Below are 20,845 nucleotides of genomic sequence, written 5' to 3' on the forward strand. Positions count from 1 at the left end.
ATCAGTTCTTAAAAAATGTACTATAGTACAATTTCCTGTCCTCTTGTCTTAACAATTTACTGAATTTATATTTCAACAAATTAAATACATTAAATTAAAATCTTAACATAAAATCCAAAAATGACCAATTCCTTAAATTTTCTCATTCCCAAACAACTCTTTTATTTCTCCTATTACATAGATTTTCAAATTGACAATTTATCCTCAAATGATATACTGTTATTCACATGTACAGTACCTGTTAACTGTGCGGTAATCTTTAAACTGATACACTGTTAGCATTCTTAAGAATATTTGGCTTTGTCAAAACAACTTTTTGTTTTTTTGTTGTTTGATTCTCGCTAAAGGCTTGAGCCTCTAATTTTCAATTCATTCCTTCTTCTTCGCCTTTAGGTTTGAATAACCACTGAAAATAACATTTCAGAATGACATGTATTATATATTAATGTGTGTTAATATGTTTTCATTGCAAATTAATTAGATAAATGCACAATATTCCTGATGAGAATAAATATGCACAGAACGCCATTCATTGTTTTCATAAACTACAGCATAATTAATTGTAAATTAGTAGGAAACCGTACTGTGTGCTGTATTTTTGTTTTTAAACCCACAAAATGTGTTAATTCATGTATGAGAATAGAATAATAATAAAGTAGTCCTACCCTGCTGGTGATTTGTCCTTAATAATGCATTTTGAAAAGGTATAATGGATAGTTCAGTTTGGTCTAGTGGTACCAAATCCAGACTACGTATTGGCCCTCAGAGATAAGGGTTAAATCCCCGAGTTCCCCATTTCACTACCTACAATATGTAACTCTCATTTATCCTCTCATTCGTTTCCCATCTGTCTCTATCAATAAAACTGCATAATACGTTAAGATAACGGACTGCTGAAATATGGAAGTATTCCTGAATTATTGCATTTCATTTGAAATATACCTAAAGCGCTATCTACATGCCATTTAAAAGTGGTAATGGTAAGAGGAGCTTCACTAAACTTTAATATACAGCACAGCTGACAGTCCCAATGCCAACTGAATGGATTCCTCAGCGCTCCTAGCATACAAGCACACTTTTCTGTGACTGTGTGCAATCATTAACAGACACCATTCCAGAGCATAGCACATGGGAGACAGACAGACAGACAGACAGGGGTGGAGAGGAGATCATAGCTGGAAAGTGTACAGAATGAATGACTTCCTACAGCTGTGTCTTGCCGCAGCCCTGACCAGCTCCCCCAGCTAGCACCTCTCTTCACTAGGATCTGGGACTGGGGCGGAAGGTTGCGAGTTCAAACCCCCCGAGCTGACAAGGTACAAATCTGTCGTTCTGCGCCTGAACAGGCAGTTAACCCACTGTTCCCAGGCCGTCATTAAAAATAAGAATGTGTTCTTAACTGACTTGCCTGGTTAAATAAAGGTAAAATAAAAAAAAAGTTAAAACACTGCTCACTGGGATGGAAGCAGAGGTGGTCCAGAGGCCCATAGAATGTTATACACACATGTACGTGTGCACTACACACAGAGCAAGTGTGTATTGTAGTGAAAAGAGAGGTGAAAGTTCAGATGAATCCCCACCAGGCTGAATATTCAACTTCAGAGGGCATGATTTGTCTTACATAAAAAATGACCAATTTGAAATCTTTATTTGACACCTTCAAACTGATATTCAAACTGATATGAAAGCTCAAAAAAGGACAAAGCGATGAATATTTTTCAGCTCTTTAATTGATAACAGTTACGGCAGTGTTACAGTAAACACACCAACAGGCTGAAGGTAGTAAATACCACTACTCTAATACTTCATACAGCAGAATAAATTATAACATGGTAATATACATGTGGAACAGAAAGGGGATAAAGCAGAACACAGATTCCATAAAGCAAGTAAACAGGTCAGGAGTCAGGTGTTAGAAATGGATTTGATACACTAGAAGCGTAAACAAAAACAAAAAAAGTAATATTTGTTTTTTTATATACACAATAATGGGGCATCATTAAACAGAGCTTTCAGACCAGCCTGGTTTCAGTGCTTCAGTCATCATTACTTTTAGTGAGGTGTTCTCCAATAGAGATGTGTGGTCTGGAGCCTGGCTGTACCCACACATAGCCAGAGAACACACTGCTCGGCCCACTGTTCTATTCTGACTCCTTTCCCTGACAGGAGAGGTCCCCATCCTGTATGGCATCAAAGCTGTGCTGCTGAACCCCTGGACAATGTTTCACACTGAGAGAGGTCAGAGGTCAGACAGATATGTAATGGTCCACAGTAAGGTCTGCACTCGGATCATGAGTCCATAAGATCAAGTGCTGGAATACACCTTCCCCATACCCCTGTCTGCACTTGTAGGTGTGGAATAATAGGTTTCCTCTAGTCACTATCAAACATATTGGTCTCTCTCTCTCTCTCTCTCTCTCTCTCAACTAACAACCTCTTTTATACAATTATTCAATTTAGGAAGTTTAATGGAATTTTCTCCTAATTTAATATACAGAATTCCCTACTTAGCTTGGCTCAAAACACTGCATTTTGGTTTAATGAAATTCATACAATATAACACAACCAAAAACAACAGAAGGAAACCAGTAAAGAAAACAATCAAATACATTGACTTCCGCAGATCCCCTGCTTAACTACCACTGAACATTGTTGTTGTTTTAGTATAAAACATACTCTTTATAAACAAACAATACACAACCTGCTACTGTACAATTTCCATTTAAAGGCGACAAAGGGTTAAATCCTGACGTGGAATATGCACACGTAACTCACTCCAAAAATCATACACAGATATAAATGAGAGATTGGTGTGAAAGTTCAAGTTATAATTCAGCCCAACATAGTTTGTGTCAAAAGTCAACTATGAGTGCTACACAAATGTTTAATATTAGCTATTCTTTAAAAAATGTTTTGTTTTTGTACATTTCTGCGAGTGTGTCGGTCGAAGCAGGAGTTGAATGTCCAGGGGATTAGAAGGGGGTGGATCCAACCAGAGCCAGAGGGGGCCAGCCAGGCCGGTTACCTGTGCCCTTTCACATTTCAAAGGATTATTTGATTTGACAAAGTGCATGTGAATGGCACAGTTTGCCTTCTCTTAATCTCATCATGGGCAGAGAAGGAATGTGACTGGCATCAGTCAGCCCTGCTGGAGGAATGTTTCAAAGGAATGCACACTTGGTCCAAACCAACATGGTAAACAGCTACATGTGATTTTATGTCTTAATTAAACAACAAAATATATCAAACCTGGCTGGTAATGAGAAGGGCCATTTATAATTAGCTTTGACACTATGTTGGTTTTGTTTAATCTCCTTCAATTGTTAAAGTCACATAGAGCTTTTGGGTAGGGGGTTTAGTCCTCCTTGGCAAGGTCCATATTTCTAAACAAAATACATTAATTTCCCCAATCCTGTTTTTACAAACAATGCCCTCCTCCCCATGGAGTACAGCTAAGGATGGATGTTGGGAGGGGGGAAGCCATTGGCCGCCAAACCGCAGCTAATTCACAGTAGAATCCGCCCAGCTAGACTTCCCACTGAGTGGCCAAGTTCTTTAGGAATGTCAAGTTGAATGTGAAAGCGGGAAGGTCAAATCGCTCACGAACATTAGAGCTCAGGGTCCAGGCGGAGGAGCCGCAGCCTGGAAAACAATCAGCTTCTCTCTCCGGCTGGACCGACACACAAACACACACCACTGCAACCCCACCACATCACCTCAGTCATCTGCTAGTATTTCACACGGAGAGAGAAAATAACTATGAAGGGAATAACAAACAAAAATAGAATCACATGAATCATAATTGTAACAGCAATAATAATATTAACAATATTGATATAAAAAAAACAAGAGTGATAATCATTTGAATGATATTGGCTTAGTGAACTATTATAAACAACAAGGTCAAAGTACATTTGAAAGTGGCTCTGAGTGTTGTGCTGGACTGGACTGCAGTGTGCACCCAGGGGGCGCGTTCTCCATGCTGGCTGGGGCCATCATCTCTGGGTTGCCTGGGCAGAGCCAATCAGGGAGGAGGACACAGAGGAGTGGCAGAGCCATGGTTTAGGGGTCTTGGGGTATAGGATCGGGCTGCCTGTTGGCTATCCATGGAAAGGCAGTTCTAATGACAAGTCCTCTCGTAATCAAGAGGCAAAAAGACACTCTGACATACACAGAGACATCCTGACTGCCTGCAGGGTGGGGAGGGGGAGAGAGTGCTGCAGTGGTTAGGCTGCAGGGAGGGTGGGGGGGCAGCAGCAGGGTTGTATATGTTAAAGGGGTGTTGAGTTTAGACTGGGTGGAGCCAGGCAGAGGCTGGCTGTTTCAGTAGGCCTGTCCCGTCTCCACCTGCAGCAGTCCCAGGACAGCAGAGTGGTCTCCCAGCTTCATCCTCCTCTGGGTGGACAGACTCACATTCTTAGTCAGGTAGTCCACTGCAGCTAGAGAGAACAGACACACAGATAAATGTGAACATGTGAGGGATATACACACATAAATATACATGCACAACACACACAAAGAAACATACACACACACATACACACTGACAGGTGGCCAACTCCTCAAACACACCCCTTTCTGTCCTTTTTGTTCAATGTCATTTTCTTTTTCTTTCTGTTCAAAATGAGTTGTGGCAGAACTAAGTGGAGTAAAATGAGAAATAATTAGAAAACAAAACATTCTCTCTCCCATGCCCTGTCTGAGGTTGACACAGACTTGGCACAGGGCATGTGCCACCTCATAGAGTCTCCATGCTATCAGTCAGAATGGTCCCAGTGTGTGTCGTGTCTGCCAGTCTTCATTACACTTAGCATCTCTGATTTCATGCCCTCCACACTTCCTATCCCGGATCATTTTCATCAGTAGACAGCAGCTTTCTTTTCTCTCCTCCGTTCATTAGCCAGCCACTGTGCTCAATCACTGTCTTAATTAAGCACACATCAGATCACATCCACACCGCCATCAGTCTCTCTGCTCTGCAAGCTGGCTGATAATAACGCTACTGGCATACACGCACGCACGCACACGCACACACACACACACACACACACACACACACACACACACACACACACACACACACACACACACACACACACACACACACACACACACACACATACACGCACACACGCACACACACGCACACACACGCGCACATGCACACACGCACACGCACACACGCGCACACGCACGTGCACACACGCACACGCACACACACACACGCACACACACACACGCACACACACACGCACACACACGCACACACACACGCACACACACACGCACACACACACAACAGGACCAAAGGGAGGCTGACTGGGTAAGTGTGGTTCAGTTTACCCATTATGAAGGGTTGTGACACAGCATCAGTCAATAATTATGTTAATCTAATCAGCCTGTTTCCTGTCCCGAGGTGTGTGTGTGTGTGTGTGTGTGTGTGTGTGTGTGTGTGTGTGTGTGTGTGTGTGTGTGTGTGTGTGTGTGTGTGTGTGTGTGTGTGTGTGTGTGTGTGTGTGTGTGTGTGTGTGTGCGTGCGTGCGTGCGTGAGACAGAGAGAGAGAGGGGTGGCTAAGAGGACAGGGTGCCCCTTAGGGTGTGTTAGTGTCTTTGAAGTGGCCCTCTCCTTGTTCCCAGCTAAACAGAGCAGAGTGGGGTGTGACTAAGCCAGGCAGCACCGGAGGGTGAATCATAGGCCTTTATCAGACAGACCAGGAGTCAAAGGTCAGGGGGCAGCTCGGCCCAGGAGGTGGTGGAATGGGCACCATTTCCTCTAATTACAGTACCACTGGTTCCATTTCATATGAGGTGGAAGACATGCAGGAGACTTGTATTGGTGAGGAGGTCAGATGGGAAAGGCATACAAACACACTCACTTCCTCACATTCACACATAAATGCAGATGCAGTACTTACTCTGTCCATACTGACTGTACTGGTATCCGGCGGTGACGGGGTCCACACTGTAGCTGGTGGCGCTGTAGGTGGGGGGACAGTAGGACTGGGAGGAGGTCAGGCTGTCCACCCCCTTGATGGAGTCAGAGCGCTGGCTGCAGCTGGCTGAGATGGGGTTGGAGGACTCCAGGCTGCCGTGGAGGGGGGAGATGGAGAAGTCATGTTGGGACTGGGAGGGCACGGCGTTGGGGTTACTCAGGATGCTCATCACCTAGGGAGGGCAGAGGGGAGACAGACGGGGGGTTAGAGAGGCCTAGGTCCTAAACAACACATGGATGGGATTTATCACTGGGAGTTATCACATTACTGAGTTGTACAAAGGCAGCTAAAAAACACCCATTTAACTCTGAAACATGGACCACAAAAAAAGGACAGGGGTGAGAGAGAGATGGGGTGAGAGAGAGATGGGGTGAGAGAGAGATGGGGTGAGAGAGAGAGATAGGGTGAGAGAGAGAGATGGGGTGAGAGAGAGAGATGGGGTGAGAGAGAGAGAGATGGGGTGAGAGAGATGGGGTGAGAGAGAGATGGGGTGAGAGAGAGAGATGGGGTGAGAGAGAGAGAGATGGGGTGAGAGAGAGAGAGATGGGGTGAGAGAGAGAGAGATGGGGTGAGAGAGAGATGGGGTGAGAGAGAGAGATGGGGTGAGAGAGAGATATGGGGTGAGAGAGAGAGAGATGGGGTGAGAGAGAGAGAGATGGGGTGAGAGAGAGATGGGGTGAGAGAGAGAGATGGGGTGAGAGAGAGATGGGGTGAGAGAGAGAGAGATGGGGTGAGAGAGAGATGGGGTGAGAGAGAGATGGGGTGAGAGAGAGATGGGGTGAGAGAGAGAGATGGGGTGAGAGAGAGATGGGGTGAGCGAGAGAGATGGGGTGAGAGAGAGAGATGGGGTGAGAGAGAGATGGGGTGAGAGAGAGAGATGGGGTGAGAGAGATGTGAGAGAGCGAGCGATGGGGTGAGAGAGAGAGATGGGGTGAGAGAGAGAGATGGGGTGATAGAGGGAAAGAAAGAGGTGCCAGTTCAGTGTTTAGCGTGGGGACAGCGTGGGGACAGCGTGGGGACAGAGTGGGGACAGCGCGGGGACAGCGTGGGGACAGCAGGGTCTCAGGGTGATAATAGAACCACCAGCAGTGCCAGACAGCCCCTGTATATCCCAGAGCCTGGGGGCTGGAGGAGGCCTGAGGCCTACACACCACAACAAGCACTGAGGGAGTCCCTAATCCCCAGCCCCTAGCCGAGCCATCTCATGAATAGTAATGGAGTTGGAAGCAGTAAACGATCCCCTTAGATCAGATCCCCAAATAAATAGACTCTACTAGCCTCATCGAAGGGCCTACTGCTAGTATGAGTTACAGTTACGGCTCGGGTAAGTATTAGGAGTGTTATTTATACAGCATGAGTGCATTTATTTTAATACTCAGCAATATATTTCATATTCATCTACAGGAAATGCAAACTTGCAGTATAATTGAGGTTTACATTTATTTTAAATTGTAATTTCCATTTTGAAATGTCATGCTTGTTTCAAATCCTACAAAAATTGTCCATTAATTATAATCCACATAATCATTTACATTTACATTTACATTTCCTGTTGCTGTAGGGTCATTTTTCTACTGTAGTAAAATGGTTCAAATTAATAACCTCTCTGGGATAGGCGGGACGCAAATGTCCCACCTGGCCAATTGCCCGGGAAAATGCAGAGCGCCAAATTCAAATAAAATACAATAAAATTCTAACATTCATTAAATCACACAGGTAAGATACCAAATTAAAGCTACACTCGTTGTGAATCCACCCAACATGTCAGATTTCAAAAAGGTTTTTCGGCGAAAGCATAAGAAGCTATTATCTGATGATAGCACAACAGTAAACAAAGAGAGAGTAGCATATTTCAACCCTGCAGGCACCACACCTCTTACCTTTGATGAGCTTCTTTTGTTGGCACTCCAATATGTTCCATAAACATCACAAATGGTCCTTTTGTTCGATTAATTCCGTCGATATATATCCAAAATGTCAATGTATTTGGCGCGTTTGACCCAGAAAAAAACAGCTTTTTAAACATTAATAATCGATCAAATTGAAGACGGGTCTATCTGTTTTCAATACAGGAGGATCACAAACTAACGCTACTTTTCTAGTCTTGCGCATCTCTCAAACAGTACACATAACGTGAACCTGATCCAAGATGGCCGTACTTCTTCATTACACAAAGGAATAACCTCAACCAATTTCCAAAGACTGGTGACATCTAGTGGAAGTGGTAGGAACTGCAAACTAGTGCCTTAGAAATCTCGTTTCCCAGTGAAACCATTGAATAGACAGTGACCTCCAAAATTGTTTTTTCGGAATGGTTAGTCCTCGGGGTTTTGCCTGCTACATAAGTTCTGTTATACTCACAGACATGATTCAAACAGTTTTAGAAACGTCAGAATGTTTTCTATCCAAATCTACTAATAATATGCATATTTTATATTCTTGGCATGAGCCGCAGGAAGTTGAAATTGGGCACGCTATTTATCCAAAAGTGAAAATGCTGCCCCCTATCCCAAAGAGGTGTTAAGATCCTACATCTGTACACAATCATACGTTAACCAATAATAATCCACTATTGCTATGAATGTTATTATCTCCATTAGACTAGAGGCACAGGCATCACCACAATGCAGTGCAGACGGACGTTTCTACTGAGCTTTTGCCCTAAACATAAAATGTTGAATTAGACTTATATTTCCCTTTTAGGAAAGCAGAGGGAGAGACTCTTAATGGGGGAATTGGTCCCACATATGCTTCCCTTCTATTGCAAGGAAGCATCCACCCCAACATCAGGTTCACGTTGTGTCTCGCTACGCTGGGCTGGCCTTTGGCGCTTTGGCTGCTAAACCAATTAGCTCATCATGGAGGTGGTTACACACACACACACACACACACACACACACACACACACACACACACACACACACACACACACACACACACACACACACACACACACACACACACACACACACACACACACACACACACACACACACACACACACAAAGGTTTAAACACAGTTCACAGAGCTGATGCTGTGGTGCAAAATATCCTACAGAAGGACAGGGCTCCAGTCAATCTCCAGAGTGGACATCTCAGAAACCTTTATACTGTAGAACTTCTTCTCTGCATACGTATGCAGTCATACTGCTCAGCAATGCATAGCCAGACACACACACTGCATACGGAAAATGGATCTCATTCCACAAATTAATTATATTCTGAAAAAAAAATATCTGAGGAAATATGAAGCACTTGAGGCACATCAGAGACATAAAGGCTGGTTAGCGATTTCCTCATGTTAATTCTATCAGCATGGAAACACACAGCCTCCTCCAACCCCACCACTTATTTATACAGAACATGTGACATGTATCTATGAGAGGGAGATTCATGGCTCTCTGCATGCAGGACACATGGGATGCTCCCTCCCAGATGGACCGGAGAACAGACTCCGTGTGGAACCTTCTGTCCCCTGCTGTATTGTGCTGGGCTGTGATGTACATACTATGCTGTGCTGGACTAAGATGTGCTGGTCATGTGACGTAGGTGTGGGGAAGTGCTAGTCGGGGGTCCGGGGAGACAGCTGGAGGGGTGGGCCAGATATAGTCATCAGTTAATTGAAGCTTGATTACATCACTTCCTTATTTAAACATGAAATAATGAAGCAGCCAATAATCAGGGACTGTGCTCGAATCAGCCCTATTACTATTCATAGGTTTAACTAGCTCTTCAAAAGAGAAGGCTACTTTTCATGGACAATTTTATAATTGATTTTTTTCCCGTCAAGATTGCAAAGAAGTTTGCAGTTGTAAAAAAGAGAGGATTGTCTGGAAGGTTGTATCCTTGAGATGCCTCTCCTAAAATCACTCAGATGATTTTGGTTAACTTTTGCTGGAGGGGGGAATGGTAAGCTCCTCGATTGAGCCGGGTTCATATTAGCTATCTGTAATGTCTTTCTGCTTTCACACAGCTAAACAAAAATCAATGCCATTTCACCACTTCCCCCTATTATCTGATGTGGGTGCAGATATGGCTGATGCTGAGTATCAGCTGCAGGGTGTAAAACACACCCTCAACAGGCCTTTAGACCTGCTCTGCTCCAGAACAACACCACTCAATACACACTTAACCAACACCCTCACTCTCTTTCAGAACAGCCCTCCACTACACCCCTGCCTCCCTCCCCCTCTCTCTTTCTCTCCGTACAGCGTCTTCAGTGTTCGTTTGTTGTTTGACTTTGTGCTAGGGCTGTTGGAGGAGATAATGTGAGACAGGAGCAGTTTAAAGGACACTGCTCCAGGGCGTTCCCTGCCTCGCTCTCTACAGATAGATTACTTTATAAATAATAATAAAAAACTCATTAATTCTCTCAACTTCTGAGCCCTCCAGCCCCGCGGTGGAGTGTATGGAGAACTGGAAGTTGATACAATGTGCATCCTTTCAGATAAACAAATAGAGCATTTGTGACACAAAAAGAGGTTCTTTCATACCCTGCTAATTTCCTTAACAGTCAAATTATATTTTTGTGTCTGCTTAAATGTTTGATGAGCCTTTGCTCTTTGTTGGATTTGCTTCCACAATCAAATTTGACTTGCTGTGAGGAAGTTGACTGACAGAAAATGCAAAAGGCAATATTTCTTTAGGCTACAACAAAAGAGGGAAAAATGTCATAATTTTCTTACATACAATACTCACTAAATTCCCCACAGTGACATATTCATACCACAGTTTCAAAGAGATGCCATCCGTCAGAATGTTATTTAATACCTTTCATTATCACTACTTATGAAGCACCCAATGTAATATCCCTAAACAATATTTACATTATATCTTTACAGTCACGTAATGTGCTATGCCCACCTTAACCCTTGATTGACCACAGAGAGCTTCAAGTTCCTTGGTGTCCACTTTGCTAAGGACCTCAATGTCCAAACACACCAACACAGTCGTGAAGAGGGCACGACAACACCGCTTCCCCCTAAGGAGGCTGAAAAGATTTGCCATGGGCCCTCAAGATCCTTAAAAAGTACTATAGCTGCACCATTGAGAGCATCTTGACTGGCTAAATCACAGTCTGATACGGCAACTACTCAGCATCCGACCGCAGGGCGGTACAGAGGATGGTGTGTACGGCCCAGTACATCAATGGGGTTGAACTCCCTGCCATCCAGGACCTCTATACCAGGCGGTGTCAGAGTAAGGCCCTAAAATTGTTAAAAGATTCCAGCCACCCAAGTCATAGACTGTTCTCTCTGCTACCGCACGGCAAACGGTACCGGAGTGCTAAGTCTGGGACCAAATGGCTCCTGAACAGCTTCTACCTCAAGCCATAAGAATGCTGAACAGCTCTACTCTAAGCCATAAGACTGCTGAACAGCTCTACTCTAAGCCATAAGACTCCTGAACAGCTCTACTCTAAGCCATAAGACTCCTGAACAGCTCTACTCTAAGCCATAAGACTGCTGAACAGCTCTACTCTAAGCCATAAGACTGCTGAACAGCTCTACTCTAAGCCATAAGACTCCTGAACAGCTCTACTCTAAGCCATAAGACTGCTGAACAGCTCTACTCTAAGCCATAAGACTGCTGAACAGCTCTACTCTAAGCCATAAGACTCCTGAACAGCTCTACTCTAAGCCATAAGACTCCTGAACAGCTCTACTCTAAGCCATAAGACTGATGAACAGCTCTACTCTAAGCCATAAGACTCCTGAACAGCTCTACTCTAAGCCATAAGACTCCTGAACAGCTCTACTCTAAGCCATAAGACTGCTGAACAGCTCTACTCTAAGCCATAAGACTCCTGAACAGCTCTACTATAAGCCATAAGACTGCTGAACAGCTCTACTCTAAGCCATAAGACTCCTGAACAGCTCTACTATAAGCCATAAGACTCCTGAACAGCTCTACTCTAAGCCATAAGACTCCTGAACAGCTCTACTCTAAGCCATAAGACTCCTGAACAGCTCTACTCTAAGCCATAAGAGTGCTGAACAGCTCTACTCTAAGCCATAAGACTGCTGAACAGCTCTACTCTAAGCCATAAGACTGCTGAACAGCTCTACTCTAAGCCATAAGACTCCTGAACAGCTCTACTCTAAGCCATAAGACTCCTGAACAGCTCTACTCTAAGCCATAAGACTCCTGAACAGCTCTACTCTAAGCCATAAGACTGCTGAACAGCTCTACTCTAAGCCATAAGACTGCTGAACAGCTCTACTCTAAGCCATAAGACTGCTGAAAACCTCTACTCTAAGCCATAAGACTCCTGAACAGCTCTACTCTAAGCCATAAGACTCCTGAACAGCTCTACTCTAAGCCATAAGACTCCTGACCAGCTCTACTCTAAGCCATAAGACTCCTGAACAGCTCTACTCTAAGCCATAAGACTGCTGAACAGCTCTACTCTAAGCCATAAGACTGCTGAACAGCTCTACTCTAAGCCATAAGACTCCTGAACAGCTCTACTCTAAGCCATAAGACTGCTGAACAGCTCTACTCTAAGCCATAAGACTGCTGAACAGCTCTACTCTAAGCCATAAGACTCCTGAACAGCTCTACTCTAAGCCATAAGACTCCTGAACAGCTCTACTCTAAGCCATAAGACTGCTGAACAGCTCTACTCTAAGCCATAAGACTCCTGAACAGCTCTACTCTAAGCCATAAGACTGCTGAACAGCTCTACTCTAAGCCATAAGACTCCTGAACAGCTCTACTATAAGCCATAAGACTGCTGAACAGCTCTACTCTAAGCCATAAGACTCCTGAACAGCTCTACTATAAGCCATAAGACTCCTGAACAGCTCTACTCTAAGCCATAAGACTCCTGAACAGCTCTACTCTAAGCCATAAGACTCCTGAACAGCTCTACTCTAAGCCATAAGAGTGCTGAACAGCTCTACTCTAAGCCATAAGACTGCTGAACAGCTCTACTCTAAGCCATAAGACTGCTGAACAGCTCTACTCTAAGCCATAAGACTCCTGAACAGCTCTACTCTAAGCCATAAGACTCCTGAACAGCTCTACTCTAAGCCATAAGACTCCTGAACAGCTCTACTCTAAGCCATAAGACTGCTGAACAGCTCTACTCTAAGCCATAAGACTCCTGAACAGCTCTACTCTAAGCCATAAGACTCCTGAACAGCTCTACTCTAAGCCATAAGACTGCTGAACAGTTAATCAAAACTACCCAGAATATCTGCATCGATCCTTTTTGCATTAAATATTTTTGACTCTATACACACACTGGACTCTCCCCACACACTCACACATATTTACACTGACACGCCAACACATACACACACACTGGACTCTCCCCACACACTCACACATATTTACACTGACACGCCAACACATACACACACACTGGACTCTCCCCACACACTCACACATACTTACACTGACACGCCAACACATACACACACACTGGACTCTCCCCACACACTCACACATATTTACACTGACACGCCAACACATACACACACACTGGACTCTCCCCACACACTCACACATATTTACACTGACACGCCAACACATACACACACACTGGACTCTCCCCACACACTCACACATACTTACACTGACACGCCAACACATACACACACACACTGGACTCTCCCTAACACACTCACACATACTGACACTGACACGCCAACACATACACACTCACTCACACATTACACGTACACACATACGCCACACACACACACACATACACACTCATCACATATGCTGCTGCTACTGTCTTTTATCTATCCTGTTGCATAATTACTTTACCCCTACCTATAGTGATCGGAAAGTATTCAGACCCCTTGACTTTTTCTACATTTTGTTACGTTTCAGCCTTATTCTAAAATTGATTGAACATTTAAAAAAATATCAATCTACACAGAATACCCCATAATGACAAAGCGAAACAGGTTTTTAGAAATGTTTTCTAATGTAGAAAACATAAAAAACATATATACCTTATTTACTTATGTATTCAGACCCCTTGCAATGAGACTCGAAATTGAGCTCCGTTGCATCCTGTTTCCATTGATCATCCTTGAGATGTTTCTACAACTTGATTGGAGTCCACCTGTGGTAAATTCAATTGATTGGACATGATTTGAAAAGGCACATCTTTCTATATAAGGTCCCACAGTTGACAGTGCACGTCAGACCAAAAACCAAGCCATGAGATCGAAGGTTGTCTGTTGAGCTCCGAGACTGTGTTGAGGCACAGATCTGAGGAACGATACCAGAAAATGTCTGCAGCATTGAAAGTCCCCAAGAACACAGTGGCCTCCATAATTCTTAAATGGAAGTAGTTTGGAACCACCAAGACTCTTCCTAGAGCTGGCTGCCTGGCCAAACTGAGCAATTGGGGGAGAAGGCATTGGTCACGGAGGTAACCAAGAACCCAATGTTCACTCTGACAGAGCTCTAGAGTTCCTCTGTGGAGATAGGAGAACCTTCCAGAAAGACAACCATCTCTACAGCAATCCAGCAATCAGGCCAGTATGGTAGAGTGGCCAGACGGAAGCCACTCCTCAGTAAAAGGCGCATGACAGCCTGCTTGGAGTTTGCCAAAAGGCATCTAAAGGACTCTCAGACCATGAGAAACAAGATTCTCTGGTCTGATGAAACAAAGATTGAACTCTTTGGACTGAATGCCAAGCGTCACATCTGGAGGAAACCTGGCACCATCCCTACGGGGAAGCATGGTGGGAGCAGCATCATGTTGTGGGGATGTTTTTCAGAAGCAGGGACTGAGAGACTAGTCAGGATCGAGGGAAAGATAAACAGAGCAGAGAGATCCATGATGAAAACCTGTTCCAGAGCGCTCAGGACCCCAGACTGGGACGAAGGTTCACCTTCCAACAGGACAACAACCCTAAGACTGTAACGTAACAAAATGTGGAAAAAGTCAAGGGGTATGAATACTTTCCGAATCCACTGTATGTACATATCTACCTCAATTACCTCGTACCACTGCACATCAACACAGTACTGGTACCCCATGTATTTGTGAAAGTTCTCCCCAGAGAGGCCTTGAAGAATTTTTAATGAAGTTATTTGCAAATTATAGTGGAAAATAAGTATTTGGTCAATAACAAAAGTTTATCTCAATACTTTGTTATATACCCTTTGTAAGTCGCTCTGGATAAGAGCGTCTGCTAAATGACTTAAATGTAATGTAATGTAATGTTGGCAATGACAGAGGTCAAACGTTTTCTGTATGTCTTCACAAGGTTTTCACACACTGTTGCTGGTATTTTGGCCCATTCCTCCATGCAGATCTCCTCTAGAGCAGTGATGTTTTGGGGCTGTTGCTGGGCAACACGGACTTTCAACTCCCTCCAAAGATTTTCTATGGGGTTGAGATCTGGAGACTGGCTAGCCCACTCCAGGACCTTCAAATGCTTCTTACGAAGCCACTCCTTTGTTGCCGGGGAGGTGTGTTTGGGATCATTGTCATGCTGAAAGACCCAGCCACGTTTCATCTTCAATGCCCTTGCTGATGGAAGGAGGTTTTCACTCAAAATCTCACTATACATGGCCCCATTCATTCTTTCCTTTACACGGATCAGTCGTCCTGGTCCCTTTGCAGAAAAACAGCCCCAAAGCATGATGTTTCCACCCCCATGCTTCACAGTAGGTATGATGTTCTTTGGATGCAACTCAGCATTCTTTGTTATCCAAACACAACGAGTTGAGTTTTTACCAAAAAGTTATATTTTGGTTTCATCTGACCATATGACATTCTCCCAACCTTCTTCTGGATCATCCAAATGCTCTCTAGCAAACTTCAGACTGGCCTGGACATGTACTGGCTTAAGCAGGGGGACACGTCTGGCACTGCAGGATTTGAGTCCCTGGCGGCGTAGTGTGTTACTGTTGGTAGGCTTTGTTACTTTGGTCCCAGCTCTCTGCAGGTCATTCACTAGGTCCCCCCGTGTGGTTCTGGGATTTTTGCTCACCGTTCTTGTGATCTCCCCACGGGGTGAGATCTTGCGTGGAGCCCCAGATCGAGGAGGATTATCAGTTGTCTTGTATGTCTTCCATTTCCTAATAATTGCTCCCACAGTTGATTTCTTCAAACCAAGCTGCTTACCTATTGCAGATTCAGTCTTCCCAGCCTGGTGCAGGTCTACAATTTTGTTTCTGGTGTCCTTTGACAGCTCTTTGGTCTTGGCCATAGTGGAGTTTGGAGTGTGACTGTTTGAGGTTGTGGACAGGTGTCTTTTATACTGATAACAACTTCAAACAGGTGCCATTAATACAGGTAATGAGTGGAGGACAGAGGAGCCTCTTAAAGAAGAAGTTACAGGTCTGTGAGAGCCAGAAATCTTGCTTGTTTGTAGGTGACCAAATACTTATTTTCCACCATAATTTGCAAATAAATTCATTAAAAATCCTACAATGTGATTTTCTGTATTTTCTTTCTCATTTTGTCTTGTCATACATAGTTGAAGCGTACCAATGATGAAAATTACAGGCCTCTCTCATCTTTTTAAGTGGGAGAACTTGCACAATTGGTGGCTGACTAAATACTTTTTTGCCCCACTGTATATATTTTTTCTATTGTTATTTGATATTTTTTCCATTATTATGATGATTTATTTGATTGGATTCTGCATTGCTGGGAAGGGCCTGTAAGTAAGCATGTTACTGTTATTCTACAGCATGTGACAATAAACATGTCATTGCATTTGATCAGGTCAGAATGCACCTGTTTATCCAGTGACCTGCACTACCCACAGACAGATGAAAATGTTCACTATACCTGTACATTTTTTTTCATTTTCACTAAAATATTTCACAGACAAAGTTTTTTCATCTGAAAGAAATAGCGATACAGTATAAGAGGGAAAGAGGTATAAAACGAGGGGAAAGAGGAGAGAGAAGAGACAGAAAGAGAGAGTGTGAGAGAGAGGATTTGGGAAGTACAAAGACTCCTCTAGGACTAAAGTTGGCCTGAGGGCCAGCCTGCCTGGAGAGCTGATAGGACAGCCCTGTGTTCCATTCCCGGCGCCAGCACCCGCGCCAACACACCCCACTCCACAAACTCTGCTCTTAATCTGCGCAAGACTGGATTAGCTCCCCTGTCACCGATAGCTCCTGTTCTGCCCAAATCGAATGCCCCCAAGATGTACCTTTAAGTTCGACAGAGGTCACCGCGGCAGAGAGGAAAAAATAAGCACTCCAAATGTCTGGAAGTTATCCCGAGGGGCACAGAATAACATCTCACACCTTGGCAGATCTGCCTGGCTGATACACGCCTCAACTGGGAATGACTTAAGATCAGGGATGATGATGACACCAGATTTGGGTCGATTTTTCAAGGCCAGTCCTGTGGGTGTGATTACAGAGATTAAATGTATGGTTGAATTCACTGACCTATAAGTCAAGTAAATTGAGTATACTGTGTGGTTTGTGTTGGATGATTGAGGAACCAAATACATGGAAATAGAAAATAATTCAAACTTGTGCAATGACTAAAATGATTAGGAATATTCCATATCAAATATCAAATATTTTTAAATGATTTCTGAGAACTGGTCCAAAAAAGACTTTGAATCCCATATTACTCCATATCTAATTGAAACCTTATTTTACTGATCAATTCGCGATCATTCGCAATTTGCGATGAACAAAATGAAGTCAAACTTACAAATCAAATAAACAGCATAAATTCCTTCATTTGGAAAACAACTAGGAAAGAGAATAAAGTACTTAAAGATCAAGGATTTTTTCTAAAGAGTCAATAGCAGTGCAACCCCAAGTCCAGCCCTCCCTCCCCCTCATCCCTCCTTCTCACATGGGCAGCCCAGCGGGCAGTAAGGCCCCTCATCTGAGCAGACAAAATGGCTATTTAAAAATAACAGAGATTGCATAAATTGAATTAAAGCGTTTTGGTCATGGTGGAGGTGGTGGGAGCAGTGTGGGGCCAGGACGCAGAAGGCAGCGTTGGTGGCAGACAGCAGATGACGGGCCCTGGCCTGCGTGTCAGCGCGTTAATTGGCCGCGGCACGTTAATCAAAAGTGAAAAGTGTCTTCCGCCGCCAAGGAGACAGAGACAGGAGGGAGAGAGGGGGAGGATGGGGAGTAGAGAGAGTGGAGGGAGAGAGAGAAATAGATATTTGAAGAGTGTGGGGTGTATGGCAGGGAAGGGGGGTGCTAATTGTGTTCAATTAAGTGCCTGATTGGCACTGACAGAATCTGGGCATTGACATGCCGGGCACAGATGAGGATGATTAGCGGGCATTGGAACAAGCTGTCACTTCTCACAACATTAGCCATACTACCACAGTGTCCCCCAGACTCTCTACTCCGCTCTCTAACAATTCTCCCCACAAACATCGAGCTGCACCATTTTATCAAACAGCTGAACTGGAGACTTAAGCAAACAGAATATCAAACGAAATTCCACAAGATATTAAATCTAGAATCCTTAATTGAAACCATTACAAAGCATGCTCCCCACCCCCTGTTTTGCAAAAAAGCTCAGGGATGGGGCTGGAGAAATGTAACCGCTCTCAAATGCATAGAAAGAGCATTAGTTGCTGACCATCTATGATATCAAATGTATAATTGTAACCATGTTTTGGGGCTATATGATGTTTGTTTACATTTACCTTGTTTACAAACATTGGAGTAAAACAAGCTTATATTTTGGTCAACAAATGGATGTAGCAAGCAATATTTCATAAAATGTAATTGGAGAATAATAGCTTTGTAATAGATTGAATTAAATACATTTTCTTCTCTGAACCATTCCCCGCCCCCGCGCGTCTTCTCTATCCTTGTGTTCAATGGAGCACAGCTGCCTGCTACTAGCCAGAGAAAGGACTCCCTCCCTCCTAAACGGCCCTCTGTGCATGCAGGGCCCCTCACTAACCAGAGGTTACGTCTATTGGGCTGCAATTGGAGAACGTGTGGCGAGCAATCCTCTATTCTCTGCTAGTGATATGCTTGAGTTACTATGGGATGGATTCAGCCACCAGGAACAAGAGCAACCCACTCCAATACAAAATCACAGACACGCACGCACACACACACACTGCAACTCACCTCGCACCGCCGCCTCTGCCAAATTAAACGGCAGATTTTCTGATTCCAGCAGAGAGGTTTCAGTGAGGCAGGGCTGTGTGTGTGAGGGAGCAGCTCGGAGAGGAAAGCGAGGCGGATCGGGGAGCACGGGGGGGGGGTTGTTTGCTAAAACCAGCAGGAGCCAGGCCTAGTGAAAAATGTCAGGTCAAATTGTTCTTGACAGTGTTAATATCTGCACCTCATAGTCATAATTACATGTAAATAAATAGTGAAATAGTTCTCAGCTGGAGACTGAGAGGAACGGGCTGCTACACCAGACAACCAGCTGGGGACCAAACCACCTCGCATATTGTAATTTAACTGGCCCACGAGAAGGAGGGAGGGAGAGAGAGAGAGAGAGAGAGAGAGAGAGATATGGCCAGAGACAGAGTATTAATCACGTCCATGCACCTGTCAGAGAGGCATCTGGAACTAACAGGAAACACATGCAGCCAGACAACATCCCCAGCGTCCAGACGGCTAGCTAGGCAGGTTGACTGCAGCCCGGCCCTGCTGCGACCCTGCCACCCTCTGACCCCTTCCACAGAGGTCACAACATTGTGCATGCCTCATACACCAGACTTCACTTCACCTGCCTCAGCATTAACACTTCCCACTCCAACAAGTGGAAGGTGAGAGACGGTGAATATTAATAATAATAATAGTAACACTTGGTTATAATATTATGAAATAGAGTAGAGGAAATAATGCCACAAATGTATGGAATAAAACTTCTTCAGTATGTTCCACACCGGTGTGTAATTGGTATTCAAGATAAAATCGATGTGCCTACACTTAAATAAAGGCAATACCATTCTCCATTCTCCATATGCATTTTGTCTGCATGGGACACACGTGTGAATCCGTCTCAGTCATTTCCTACTTCTAGAACTTGCTGAAATGTATATTGGCGGTCTCCGCAAGATAAATGTAAATCGCATTCCCTTATATTGACTATTTATCAGGATGCAAACCGCTCACTTTCTGCAGGAAATATCTCTTACCAGCACACAACACCCTTGCATTTAAATAGCATTTTTATTATCCGCCAAAGCCTTTCATCTGCCTCTCCAGGGGGAGAGTGAGAGGCGACGGAGAGAGAGAGAGAGAGAGAGAGAGAGAGAGAGAGAGAGAGAGAGAGAGAGAGAGAGAGAGAGAGAGAGAGAGAGAGAGAGAGAGAGAGAGAGAGAGAGACAGAGAGACAGAGAGAGAGGGAGTAGACGTACTTTTGGCAAGAGTTGTCAAAAAAAGAGAAGGGGAAAGGTTGGTAGATAATAAATAAATGAAACCACATCCAAAGATATTTCTTTGAAACGAGAAGCAAAGAGCGTATTGGTTTCACTTAGCTGCTCTAGGGGGGTTAGAGGTTGAGGTATAGAGAACGCAGGCATGGAACCAACCACAGATAGAGAACCCATTAACTGGTTTAGAGAGTACAAGCCTGTTTGGGAAAAACATTTGACCCCTGCGTCATATAAAATACCCACGCTAAAAGCACCTAAACCCCCATTCCATCTGATAGGTAGCTAAACACAGACAAAGCCCCATATCGCCAATGTTTGTACTTGTATATTTGTGATACCAGCAATACTCTCCTCTGAGTTCAGACGTGTTAAACAAGCAGCAAGCCCTAATAATATATGCTAAAACATATAGCCAGTGGATATGATTTACCCATGATTCTCTTGGTAGCTGCCAACAGCAGGTCTCTTTTTTTTAAGCCTCTTATATCCTTTTTTATACTTGCCAAATTGAAACAGTATTTGTTTTAA

General features: G+C 44.0%; 3 protein-coding genes across 20 annotated transcripts in view; 2 read left to right on the forward strand and 1 right to left on the reverse strand.

Annotated features, from left to right (window-relative positions):
- Positions 1-20,845, forward strand: part of LOC118400227 (28S ribosomal protein S16, mitochondrial-like) — a 217,156-nt gene that overhangs the window by 115,071 nt on the left and 81,240 nt on the right. The gene's annotated exons all lie outside the window — the stretch shown is intronic.
- The window catches only part of LOC118400226 (28S ribosomal protein S16, mitochondrial-like), a 217,074-nt gene that overhangs the window by 114,989 nt on the left and 81,240 nt on the right, over positions 1-20,845 (forward strand). The window lies entirely within an intron of this gene.
- The window catches only part of LOC118399864 (paired box protein Pax-7-like), an 84,236-nt gene continuing 65,103 nt past the window's right edge, over positions 1,713-20,845 (reverse strand). For all 12 annotated transcript variants that reach the window (XM_052473423.1, XM_052473420.1, XM_052473424.1 and 9 more), the window contains exons 8-9: positions 5,916-6,165; positions 1,713-4,439 (exon numbers count right to left, since the gene is read on the reverse strand). In XM_052473423.1, coding sequence (XP_052329383.1) covers positions 4,324-4,439; positions 5,916-6,165 — 366 coding nt within the window. In that variant the 3' untranslated portion in view covers positions 1,713-4,323. The remainder of the gene's footprint in view (positions 4,440-5,915; positions 6,166-20,845) is intronic.

The sequence above is a fragment of the Oncorhynchus keta genome, chromosome 21, assembly GCF_023373465.1.
Source record: "Oncorhynchus keta strain PuntledgeMale-10-30-2019 chromosome 21, Oket_V2, whole genome shotgun sequence".
In the NCBI taxonomy this organism is placed as follows: domain Eukaryota; kingdom Metazoa; phylum Chordata; class Actinopteri; order Salmoniformes; family Salmonidae; genus Oncorhynchus; species Oncorhynchus keta.